Source organism: Amia ocellicauda, chromosome 9, assembly GCF_036373705.1.
Source record: "Amia ocellicauda isolate fAmiCal2 chromosome 9, fAmiCal2.hap1, whole genome shotgun sequence".
NCBI classification, from domain to species: Eukaryota; Metazoa; Chordata; class Actinopteri; order Amiiformes; family Amiidae; genus Amia; species Amia ocellicauda.
In genome coordinates this window covers 10108834-10121090 of record NC_089858.1, presented here as the reverse complement: position 1 = coordinate 10121090, position 12257 = coordinate 10108834, and the positions used below count along the sequence as shown (strand labels likewise).

The following is a 12257-nucleotide window of genomic DNA, read 5'->3' as shown; positions in this document are numbered from 1 at the left end:
TGCTGACCCCCCATAGAAACAAAATTAAATTATCCATGAAAATAATGAAGTCAAGCAAACCCACACAAAGTTATTCAACACAGCACAACAAGCAATGAAATGGATATGTACCTTATCTGGAGTCAAAGACCTGATGGATTTATCGCAGTGGATGAGGGTATCGTTTCATTTTTTTTTTTTAACATTAGATTTTAATATAAAATACACCTGATAAAAAGGGTGCATTCGCAGCATCAACAACAAAACAGACTTAACTGCGTTATCATCAGCCAGTTTCCGCTTTTTCAATATCGCACGCAGTCGCAGCTGCATCGAAAGTGTCAGTGAAACACACATAGGGGGCTATTTTGCAACATAGTATTTTGAAAGGCATTTAACGTGTCAACATGACCGCTAAGAGGGGTTTACTGATTGTTTCCAGCTATCAGTCACAACAACAGCTCTGTTTGCAGGCTTCAAATAGACCAATAAACACAAAACAGGAGGAGCACTGCAAGTCTACTGGCTGTTTAGCTCTGAAAGCGGACGCCGCCTAATATAAACCCTATATTTAGAGCATGACATGTCAGTGATCCCCTGTTTATTTATTTCCCTTTCCTTTCTCACAGTGGCATTTCTGCTTCACATACCAGTGTCAGATGTTTAGGTATATTGCACTAGCACAAAAGCAAGCAAATGTGTTCATTTCGTAACATCCAGCACCTTCATATGGGGAAAAACACGAATAACATTTTTCCTAAACACATAGAAATCCAATACAATAGTAGGCTATAGAGTATCTGTCGAATTAATCAAATAGTACAATTGTCATTACAGAGTGAAGAGGATACCTGCAGTAGATTATACATCTGCGTTGCTCCCTTCAGCAATGACAACAAAGTTTTCCTAATAAAAAAATAACATATTGATATGCAGCTCATACATATAAACATAGCGTACCTTCCATTGAAATCGAGAGGTAGTGTCGGGTCTTCCCCCACCACGGAGTCCATGCTTGATGAGTAGTTATAATACCTCCCCGGTACGCATCTCCTGGCGTAATTAATACGCGCTGGTTAAGCGGTTATTTTAAACTTTGTACAGGAGCTACAATTCAAAGCGATCGTTACTGCCGCCATTTTATTATTCGTGACGTCACGGTCGGTGCAGCGTTGGAAGCTGGGAGGGGCGTACCTGAGAGCCCACGCCCATGTTCTTAAATGCAGCCATCCGATTGGGCAACACAGCTTAAATTCTCGCCGGTGATTGGACCGTTTTCTCCAGCCGCATTCTATAAAGTCAAAGCGTGTGCGCCACCTACCTTTAAAGCAGATATGGACACGTCGGTCTGGTTAAAATGAAGACCCTTTGCTGAATTGTAGGCTTGATTAATACCCGTCTCATATATTTTATATATGACTATATGTGTAAAAATACTAGTTTTATATATATTTTTTAAATGAACAAAATACAGATTTCATCAAGAATATTGTTCAAATGGAATACACAATTCGTCTACTTTTTAACAGCTATAACCAATTAGCATTCTGAATCTGATACTTTTATATATATATTTTTTTTTTTTCTTAGAGTGTATTTATGTATTTCAGTTGCTACCCGCTCAATAGCCCTTCAAATAGTCAGTGCTACTGCAAATAATTGTTATATTCAAAATATGACTCAGAATCAATTTGTAACTGTAAGATCATTCCTACTTTTCCCCTTTATATCCCAAATCAACCAAATTATAATTAAATTCCACTTGTTGTTATTATTATTATTATTATTATTATTATTATTATTATTATTATTATTATGTAGGTAAACATGTGTATCAACAATATAAATTAACAATCTCTGGTATCAACTTTAAACTGTAACACAACTTCCATAAGCGGAACGGTTTTGTTATCTGGGGTTTCGAGTCGGATCTATTTCCGCGGAGAACCGCCAGCCTGCGTTCTGGGAAGTTGTGCAGAATCGATTATTTTCAGAATGGTAATATAATTAACTATACTTCACTAATCGGAGAAAATATGGAATAGGCCTAGACGAGGTGTTTTTGTATTTGTAGCAAAATATTCAAATGTCTTTGTAATCAGAAGCAGAATTTTGTTTCCTTCTTCTGTACTCTAATCAGAACTCTAGCATGGAAATGTTTAATTTATTCTATAAACCATATACTTACTAGGTATCATTTACCAGCATCTTGTTAGGAATCTATAATGAATTAATCATACATCGTATGGGTGGCTTCTCCTGAATTAGACTCGTTTATACATTGAAACATGTAAACTTCATGTATTGGAATAGCGGTTATAAAAGTTGTGTATGACGAATGATATGACAATACCAAACAGATCTCAAGGTGTTAACAGGATTTTAATTCGACCAATAACACATATAAAACCCATGCCTTTATACCAATGGTTAATTAACTATTTCCCCCCTTCATGTAGGCAGTAACTTTGCACACAGATCTGGGAGACATCAAGATTGAGCTGTTCTGTGAACGCTGTCCAAAGGCCTGCGAGGTGATGACGTCACTAAATGGGCACCATCCTATCGATACACTACTGTGCTAGTTGGCACCATTATCCAAATTAACCTCTGTTTCTAATCAACAGAATTTCCTAGCTCTTTGTGCCAGTGGGTTCTACAATGGCTGCATTTTCCATCGAAATATCAAGGGTTTTATGGTGCAAACAGGCGATCCTTCAGGTAAAGGCATTTAGAAGTAATCCATTAGACTAAGTTATCTGAATCTTTTGATTGGTTTAACTAGTCAGTCTCTAAGATGCTCTGGTCTTATTTATTGATGATTGACATCACATTTCCCTACTGAATACAGCACAACCATATGTATATCTGTAATTTATGTGTACATGAGAATATATCTTTATGGATTGTTAATTGTATTAGGGTGAACTAGACTCTTTACTGTAAACCAATAATGATTGTGATTTAAAAAATATATATAAATCAAGGCCTAATACACCCTGTAATAATGTGTCAAAAATGTATCAGAAAACACCATGTCTAAAGGATTATTAAAGTATCATGCTTTTTTGTGTACAGGTACAGGGAAAGGTGGAACAAGCATCTGGGGAAGGAAATTTGAAGATGAATTTAGTGAACATCTTAAGGTAAGTAATCTGTAAACTGCACACATAAATTTGTATAGTGTTTTGTAATGTAGTGATTGAAGCAGAGAACATTTTCAAAAACATTATTGGGGAAAGGTTTAACTGTCCCCAAAATTATAATTATATGTGATGTGTAGGGTGTTAGTAAAGCTTTAAATGCACTGGCTCACTGTCTCACATGCATGAAAGTTATGTTTGCTTTGGTCTGTTTTAGCATAATGTGAGAGGAGTGGTGTCCATGGCGAACAGTGGTCCAAACACCAACGCCTCCCAGTTCTTCATCACATACGCCAAACAGCCTCATCTTGATATGAAATACACACTGTTTGGAAAGTAAGTCTTCAAGTTGTGTTTCTTCCTGCGTTCATCATAAACATGACCTGTTCTGTAGTTTTAAGATTGGCAAGACATTTATTATTATCATGATCATTATTACAACCATCTCCTGCCTTTTCATTCTCTCTCTCTCTCAGGGTTATAGATGGCCTGGAAACGGTGGATGAGTTGGAAAAGCTACCAGTTAATGAAAAGACGTTTCGGCCGCTGAATGATGTTCGCATTAAGGATGTTACCATGCATGCCAATCCGTTCGCTGGCTAGTGTTCTGTTGTGAAGAGATGCCATGCTTGAGTATGCCAGGGGGAAGGGAGGTAGGTGGAGGGGGCACGGAATAAGCCTATGAATGATGAGAGATTACAGATGTAAAAAAACTAATTTAAGAAATCCGGCTATTCAAGTAGATAAATTGCCTTAATGGAAAGGCAGCATTCCCACTGGGCCTGGAACATGAACAATAAGAAATAATAACTCATACTTCTGATTATTGTTCTCAACTTCTGTTTTTCATGTACTCATTTCATGTTTGGTTTTATTTATATTTTTATATATAATAAACCTTTTGTATTTACCAAATCATTGTGGGCAATTATTTAATGATCAGAAATGGGATGTTTTTGTTTCAGCTTTCCAAAGTAGTTCACACTAATCGTTCCTGAAAACCAGACTATTATTTCCCTGTTGTAGATGTGCTACATTGTGCATTAATATTACATGTATCCTTTAAGAGGAATTAATAAAATGGGTTTAAATCCAGACCCACTGCTTGGGCTCTGAAAAGAAATCAATGAAATAGAGAAAATAGCAGGTAGGTTAGTGTCTGTGCTACTAAGCAAGTTACGTATATGTACCTAAGAAGCAGTTCAGTGTATGTAGCCTAGGCTATTAGAGCAATTGCAATGAATAGGACACAACAGAGTTCAGTTTAGTTTGAGTTATTTCAATTATATGATCAATAATAATTTTTTTAAAAAGTTTCGACTACACCAAGAACAGAATCGATTCCTAAATTTGGACGAAATACAATATTACTGCTTCGAATTAACAAACCATTACCTACTAACAATGCATACAAAATAAAACATATCCAATCATATATTGTACAAAATGTACTGTCACAATTTCTAGTTAAGGAATTACAATTTCCCGTCCAAAATACAGAATACTATTACAAAACATGTGCAAACGTACACTTGGGAAATGACACGTCACAGCAGCGTCGCGATCTGATGAGGTCATCATGTACACGAACATTGAGACCGTAGCTGGACTTCCACATCCGAATTACTGCATAGTTTGTGGAGTTTTTCTTCTGAAGTTTAATAGCCAATTTACAAAACATGGCAACTGCAGATCCGTGTAAGGTAAGCAAATGCAAAGCTTTCGTTTTCATTTATTTTTGTAACGCAGCAAGTCCTGATTGCAGAACTGGTTTGTAGCATTTTGTCCTTTTTACAGTAGCTCAATATGTGGTTGCACATTTCATATACACGTACCGAAAGTGGACATGTGACTTACTGCCCACTTAATTACTTATGAATCGCATTGTATCCAAGTTTATTTGCAACTGTGAACTCAGTGCAGTTAAAATCAAAGAAAGTTGAAGTTGAACACCTTTAACACTTTAATTTTTTTTCTGTTTGTTTATGTTACCAACTCACTGATTCTATCAAAATGTCAGTCAGTCAACCCCTTTTTGGATTATAACGAAATATTTTAAAATCGATGATTTGGACTTGTCAGTCAGAGTACAGAAAGTCAATACAATGAGACATATATACAATATTTATAAACTGAACGAACCTCATAATGCATGTAAGCACTCAGCCTCTAGTGATTTTAAGATGTTAAGATTCAATCTCATGTCAATAATGCAGATTCTTGTTGGATAACATTTTTTCTTCTAATATTCCTCAGGTTTCTTCCTTGAAAGGGAAAGTGACACTAATCACAGGAGCCAGCTCAGGAATAGGGGCTGCAACCAGCATTCTGTTTGCCAAGCTAGGAGCACAGCTGGCATTAAACGGGCGAGACGTGGAAAACCTTTCCAAAACAGCCAAGCAGTGCACAGAAAACGGAGGAGCCGAGGTATCCCAGTTATTAGTGCCTGCATTCACTGAGCCAAGCGTTAACACCTCAGGTATGAAAAAAACCCACTGATTAAAGCCTTTTCCCCATTTACTGCTGTTGCCCTTAGCCACTGTTAGTACCAGGTGACCTGACAGATGAAGAGACCGTGAAGAAGACTATTGAGAAGACCATCTCTCACTTCGGGAGGCTGGATGTGCTGATAAACAGTGCTGGAATCCTGGCCATGGGAAGCATTGAGACCACGGACATGGTGCAGTATGACCGTGTCATGGACATCAATGTCAGGTAAAAAACAAAACAAATGCAACAAGCTTTTTACTCAATACACTTACCACCCCCACTTTATTACATCACTAAATACAATTCCACCTTCAATTAAGCAAGTCAAATGTAGTTACTCTTGATTGAGTAGAGTTGCATCTCCATACTGCTGGAGACAGCTGTGCAGTGCTGTAGCTATGGGTGATTTACTACTTTTGTTGGTGGCTGTTGATCTTAAAAACATTCTTCTAGGTCCGTCTACCATCTCACTCACCTTGCTGTCCCCCATCTGATCAAATCCAAGGGGTCCATTGTGAACGTGTCCAGTGTGAACGGGCAAAGATCGGTGAGTGTCTGTGAGCTGCGTGTCTGTGTTGGTATTATAATATTCATGAACCAACAACGCTCTGTTTTTTTCACTTTACTCTTTTTGAGATTTGTTGCTTATTTAGTGCAGCATCATTCAGGGCCATTTACACTAGAATTCAGAATTTTGTATTTGTGTCTCAATTCTGATTATTCATAATGATCTTTCTTTGTAGTTTCCTGGCGTACTAGCCTACTGTATGTCAAAATCGGCCATTGACCAGTTCACAAGGTGCACAGCATTAGGTAAGATATGGATTTTTGAGAAAGTAGAGAATGGAAGGCTATCTGCCAGTACAACATTATGACATCTGATAAGAATTTTAATCTATTCCTTTAATTCTGATCATCAAAATGTTTTCAGATTCCTGGCATGAAAGGTCAGATGTTCTGATGACATCTAAGAAGTCTAACAGCAACAGTTTACTTACTGGGAAGGGAATCATTGTGATCAACTAGTTTATTAAGCAAGGCCTTTAAATGTACACAAATTGTCTTCGCTAAAATTTTGAGTGTGTCTCTCTGCCTTTTCAAAGCATTTATTGGTTGAACAACATGTGTTTCAGAACTGGCTCCTAAGCAAGTGCGTGTGAACTCTGTCTGGTAAGTGAGAAGTATTTTATGAAACATTCTGGAAATTCTCAGCAGAATATCACCATTCATTGTGTACACTGTAGATTTATTAATAGGTTTAATAGCAGAAAGATCTGCTTTAGCCATGCCTTTATATTTTTAAGAAAATGTCTGGGCTACGTACAAATCTACAGTTTGTGGTGAGTTTGAAACCAGCGGAGGACTGACTTGATCTGCTCTCTCTCTCTCTCCAACAGTCCCGGTGTGATCGTCACTGAAGTGCACAAACGAGCAGGACTGAGTGAAGAACAATACGCCAAGGTACCGTCAGGGTCCGCTTTGCTGCCCTGCTCACCTTTCAAACTGGGGACAAAACACTAAGATATTTCTGTGATGCAAATAGTTGTGAGCCACCTATTCCACAATACAGCAATTGTCACAGCAGCAGCTGTTACGTTAGAGTGACAGAATGAAAGAGAAAACATTAAATCTTGTGTGGATTTAGACTGAAGTGTTGGCAATGACCACAGACAAAACTGATATCTCATGTACAGGTATTTCTGTTTTTTTTATCCCCCAGTTTTTAGAGAAATGCAAAGAGACTCACGCTCTGGGACGCCCAGGAGAAGTGGAGGAGGTCACACAGGCCATTGCTTTCCTGGCATCGGATGCAGCTTCGTTCATCACAGGGGTCAACTTACCCGTGGATGGGGGTCGCCATGCCATGTGTCCACGATAATCAACCGGTCCATAATTGTCTTATGGTGCCAATTGCTTCTAGTCACAGTACCCTTTAGAATGAAGTTAGGGGACAATGTCTACCTGATCAGAACATCTGAACCTTCCAAGAACAAGTGCCCCGTTCTCAAATCCACACCTTGTAAAGAACGTGTCTGCTCACCTCAGATTTGTATGAATTGAGATGAACCACAAATATTTAACTAATGTTATGAAAGTAATATTTTGAGTGTGTGATGTCACTAGGTTTAGTCTTTATGATTGCTACCTTCTAAACTAATGTAATACTTAATTCTTCCCTCCTTTGATTCGCTTCTGCAGTGTGTGACATTAGAAAAAATCGCCACCTGGTGGCCACTTCAAGGAACACAGACGATGCGGTTTCAGTCTTTAACTAGGTGGAAAACACCTAGAAAAATAATTTAGTAAGTTGAATGCAAGCAGTGATTAACAAACATCTGTATCTGCTTAACAAATCCATTGTACCCAGGTCCCATTGCTTTAATGTGTGTGTGTGTGTGTGTGTGTGTGTATAGGTGTGTAGTGATATAGAAGTTGGCCATCTTAGAGCAGTGGGGTTTTGTCCTGTGTCTTTGTACCGAAGAAACAAATGCACCATCTATTTCAATCTGTTCGATATAAATTCACACTGCTATGTGAGATGGGCAATGTATGAGGTTTGCAAGTAATTGGCTTAGCTATGAATTATGTAAGGAATGACACAGGATGAAAATGCGGAATAGAAAATTTAATTGCAGGAGTAAGTGTTAACGAAATGAATCGTAAACATTAAAGCCCAGTTCATTTGCCTAAGTTTCAAATATTTATTGAACATCTGAACATTGGTAATGCAAGACAATGGAAAGTATTGGAAATGGTGTATAAGAGAAGACAGGAGAGCTACAGAAACGAATGTGGGTAGAGCATTGACAATCACTGTACTTCCGGTCAGAGAAATGCAATGTTGGTGGATGATGTTTTTTTGTGGCAGATATTTCAGATACAGACACAGAATTTATGTAAAACAAAAATAAAACAAAACAAAAAAACATGAATGCTACCAGGTGTGTGTTTAAATGTGAGGTATTCTGAGCTCATTTTCTTTACTTGTTTTATCTACTGAATTTTACCATTGACCAAATAGAATAGAACTTTCACATATTCTTCATATATTTCTTTAAAAAATAAAAAACCATGATAAGTGTAAAAGCATAGAACACAGTCCCAGTACAGTACAGTTATGATTATCATATAGAAAAAAAAAGAATAAAACATACAAACAAACAACAAAACAAAACAAAAAACCACTGAAATATTTTTTTCTTTTGGAGCACCAAATTTACACATAAAATAGCAAAATTAGAATTCTATAAACTCCAACACCAGTTGGGAAACTGATACATAAAGTTATCAGAAAAATAAAATAAAATAAAAAAAATACAATTATTAACTATTCCCTAACAAAGAAAACCTTACTAGGTCAACATAACCACGTTTTCAAAACACTTAAATAACATTAAATTAGCAGGTAGGGATCCACTGTATACAACAAAGCTTGCACAATTATACACATTTTATTTTTCAACAACAAAAAAAGCTTACTATTAAAACTAAATCTTCACTAAAGTTTTTTTAAGATATTAATTACAGCTATTGGGGGATTTGTACAAAAGAGCAGAAACTGTTATAAAAAAGACTGCTTTAAAATTCTGTATGGAACCTATGTACGGCAGCATGAGAGATAAATTCAGTTCTTTTTTCTATTTTTTTAAATTTATATAAAAATATTCCCTTAAAAGTATTATAGGCACTTAAATTAAATGCAGTTTTCAATTTAATTTTCTTCAGAATCGCGTGAAAGCAAAGTTGTAAAAAAAAAAAAAAAAAATCAAAAGCCTAACACAAAAGCTGCAAGTGTTTTTGTTTGTTTTAAAGGTTTTTTTTGTAGCAGGAGAACAGAGCACCAGATAACTTTCTTGTTAAGGTATTTCCCGAGCACCATATATTGTGAGATGGGAGGTAGACAGTATCAGAAAGCCCCTTCAGGAGTAATTTATAGTAATGTTTTCCTTCCAATAACTAATCTTTACATCAGGAATTTAAAAGTGTATACAAACATACAATAATATTGGGTAATGTGTATATGTTTGACTGCCTTGTGAGTTAAAACCCCACCAGGTTGCAGACTAACATTTATTTAATGAGTAATTTATGTAGGTACGAATGGCAGGGCGCAATCAAGTTAAAAAAAAAGTTTAATACATTTGGATGGATCCAAACATGAAGTTAAAACAGTTCCCCTGAATTGACTGAAAGCTAAGAAATGCACAAACAAAAGATGAAATTAAAAAAATCTCCTTTTCTATTGCACTTTAACATGATTTGTTTATATAAGATACATGTATATCTATATAAAGATATATATATATATATATATATATATATATATATATTTTTTTTTTAAACAAAATAGGACTCAGGAAAAAATGGTATTGAAACATATATGAAAAGAATAAGTTAAGAAACTGTCCCAGAAAGATTCTTTGGCAGAGTTTGAGAATATCCAGATTTTGCCAAAAAAAAAAAAAAAAAAAATCCTGAAAGGCAAAAACAGCTTATCTTTTGCAGTTTCACTTGTACAAGAAGACGTCATGTTTCCTCTGGATCTTCACTCTTCTTTCTGTTCACCTAACCCCTTTGCAGCTACTGCAGTCCAAACACGTGCTAAAATCGCAAACTTTTTTATTTATATATTTTCTTGACGGTTTGAGGGAAGGTACACCCATCTGATCTTGAGGAAAAAAACTCATCCTGCATAAAGACTCAAGATGAAAAGGGACAACAACATGGTGCACAACACAGTTTATAGGAAACATACAGGTCCGACCTCAAGGTGGTAATGTAATCCGGGTTTTGTAGTGGGCAAATTATAGATATTTACAATGGGAAGCAGGTTTGGGTCCTGGGTGCGAAACACAAAATGTGTCTGATGCCAGCGTCCATCTTTAATCTGAAAAGGAAGACAGTTCCATGAATAAAGACTGCAGAATTCTTGGGATGAATGAAGTTTTCTATAGTCAAGACTATTTTAAAGGGAAAGTGAGTGTGCATGTAGACCGTTAAGTCAAGTGTTACAGAGGATAGATCCCAATAACCTGCCCATGTTACTATGAGTGCAGCTCTGTGCTTATGATTGTGTGAGAATGAGGGGGTTGTACAGCTTTGCCGGTTTGTAACAAAGCAAGAACACAAACGATGCAATTGGATCCTTGAAGTGTACTGATCTGAGTACCCAAACTAATATCTGATGACACAAAGAAGTAGTTCAAATCAAACTCCTACCCGACAATCATCCTGGATAACATCTGGCTCCATCTGTCCTCCAGCTTCAATCATCTGCCCACTCCATGTTTTGAATCTGACGGCGTTTGATGAGGGTTGTTCGGATTTGCCTTCTCTCCAGACGGGGACGTTCAGACAGTGGATTGTGATGTGCTGAACGGCTTCAGAGCTCAGAAGGTGAAGGAAGTTCAATTGGACTCTCCCGACTCCAATCTCCAGCTATTCAGTGAATAAAATATGCAGAATAAGAGAAACAAAAAAGGGATTTTCATTATTTGTATTTGTCTTGCAAATATTGTAAAATATTTTGTAAAAAAAATGTCACTGTATTGGAGATGGCATTTATATTCTGTACTTAAAAATGCAGTTTTGTTTAAGGAAAGTCACATTCATGTTTAATAGTGTGTGTGTGAAAACTGACTTGATGACTTGTTTCTTTAAACATCTGTTGTCAATTTACAAGATTGTTTTAATTTATTCAGCTCCCGTGTTATGATATGACTCAGAGCACGAGCAGTGTACACTCCCAGGCTTCTCGATTGGGAAGGCCGATTGGTACGTGGGTGTTGGATCAGATTAAACATGACAGGGTCGGTCTGCAATGTTGGTGAAACCAGAATTTTACATTAATTTATAAAGTAATTTCTATACTAGGTACCTTGGAGACTGAAATGGGTTTGAGGCATGTTTGACCTCCATTGGTGAAGTTGCATGTCACCTCAATGGTGTCAGACGCACAGCCGAGATTTGGGTCGATCCAGTAAGTGCCTAAAAAGCAGACAAAACAATACACAATAAATGAACCAAATATTAACAAAAAGTTTTTGTTATGTGTTGTTGTACTGAGCTGCACCGCTCTATTTAATAAAAACACTTTAATCTAAAGCAACTGACAGGGACATGTAGCTGAGCAATGCAAGAACCACTCGATATTGCAGAAGCAATAGGATGTTAAATTGACTTTCTCATTTAAAGGAAGGAGCTGAATGTGAGACAATGGTACAACTGGGCATTGAACCAGCAATCTCTGATCTCATGCCCTCTTCCTTCACTGCTGTACTACCCAGCCTGCACTCAGGTATACCACTGTATGCATGGCCCAATGCAGCGTCAACATACAGGACAGTGAGTGACTGAGGCCTCACCATCGTTCATCCTTTGTTCACAATCCTTGAGATCACGGCAGATGCGGGCAGGATTGTCGTGGGTTCCCAGTGGGTTTTTGATGCTCCGAATCAGACTACTGAGGTAGTGAAGGGTCTTAAAGATCTCTGTTCCCTGGTCCAGCATAGGAAGGTCTAAACCTTGATAATTCTGGAAGACAGAAGAGTTGAAGATGTGAGCTGTGTGCCAGGTAATTTAGTCAATTAAAAGCATAATGTAAATTATACAGCCACAGCAAATCTAACAGTGACCTTGACATGC

The 12257-nt window shown here is 37.1% G+C and overlaps 4 protein-coding genes across 12 annotated transcripts in view; 2 read left to right on the top strand and 2 right to left on the bottom strand.

Moving 5' to 3' along the window:
- Window positions 1-1144, bottom strand: part of cdk5rap2 (CDK5 regulatory subunit associated protein 2) — a 38137-nt gene extending 36993 nt beyond the window's left edge. For all 6 annotated transcript variants that reach the window (XM_066713063.1, XM_066713065.1, XM_066713067.1 and 3 more), the window contains exon 1: window positions 940-1144. In XM_066713063.1, the coding sequence (XP_066569160.1) occupies window positions 940-992 (53 nt within the window). In that variant the 5' untranslated portion in view covers window positions 993-1144. The remainder of the gene's footprint in view (window positions 1-939) is intronic.
- Window positions 1145-1887: 743 nt separating this feature from the next.
- Window positions 1888-4037, top strand: ppil3 (peptidylprolyl isomerase (cyclophilin)-like 3). Its single transcript, XM_066713060.1, has 6 exons — window positions 1888-1977; window positions 2439-2513; window positions 2607-2700; window positions 3058-3125; window positions 3340-3458; window positions 3599-4037. The coding sequence occupies exons 1-6, from the start codon at window positions 1975-1977 to the stop codon at window positions 3723-3725; spliced, it is 486 nt and encodes a 161-aa protein (XP_066569157.1). The 5' UTR covers window positions 1888-1974; the 3' UTR covers window positions 3726-4037.
- Window positions 4038-4672: 635 nt separating this feature from the next.
- LOC136758563 (3-oxoacyl-[acyl-carrier-protein] reductase FabG) lies at window positions 4673-8550 on the top strand. Its single transcript, XM_066713059.1, has 8 exons — window positions 4673-4825; window positions 5379-5549; window positions 5659-5837; window positions 6066-6159; window positions 6356-6425; window positions 6746-6782; window positions 7010-7073; window positions 7333-8550. Exons 1-8 carry the CDS (start codon window positions 4802-4804, stop codon window positions 7489-7491), a joined length of 798 nt encoding a protein of 265 aa, XP_066569156.1. The 5' UTR covers window positions 4673-4801; the 3' UTR covers window positions 7492-8550.
- Window positions 8551-10066: 1516 nt separating this feature from the next.
- Window positions 10067-12257, bottom strand: part of LOC136758560 (collagen alpha-1(XXVII) chain B) — a 126656-nt gene continuing 124465 nt past the window's right edge. For all 4 annotated transcript variants that reach the window (XM_066713053.1, XM_066713051.1, XM_066713052.1 and 1 more), the window contains exons 58-61: window positions 11978-12146; window positions 11491-11600; window positions 10833-11051; window positions 10067-10500 (exon numbers count right to left, since the gene is read on the bottom strand). In XM_066713053.1, the coding sequence (XP_066569150.1) occupies window positions 10354-10500; window positions 10833-11051; window positions 11491-11600; window positions 11978-12146 (645 nt within the window). In that variant the 3' untranslated portion in view covers window positions 10067-10353. The remainder of the gene's footprint in view (window positions 10501-10832; window positions 11052-11490; window positions 11601-11977; window positions 12147-12257) is intronic.

Coding starts and splice junctions, on each gene's coding strand:
- LOC136758563 (XM_066713059.1), top strand. CDS start 4,802: ATGGCAACTGCAGATCCGTGTAAG. Junction 5,550..5,658: donor CAGAAAACGGAGGAGCCGAG/GTATCCCAGTTA, acceptor TGTTGCCCTTAG/CCACTGTTAGTACCAGGTGA. Junction 7,074..7,332: donor GTGAAGAACAATACGCCAAG/GTACCGTCAGGG, acceptor TTTATCCCCCAG/TTTTTAGAGAAATGCAAAGA.
- ppil3 (XM_066713060.1), top strand. Junction 2,514..2,606: donor GCTGTCCAAAGGCCTGCGAG/GTGATGACGTCA, acceptor TCTAATCAACAG/AATTTCCTAGCTCTTTGTGC. Junction 2,701..3,057: donor GCAAACAGGCGATCCTTCAG/GTAAAGGCATTT, acceptor TTTTGTGTACAG/GTACAGGGAAAGGTGGAACA.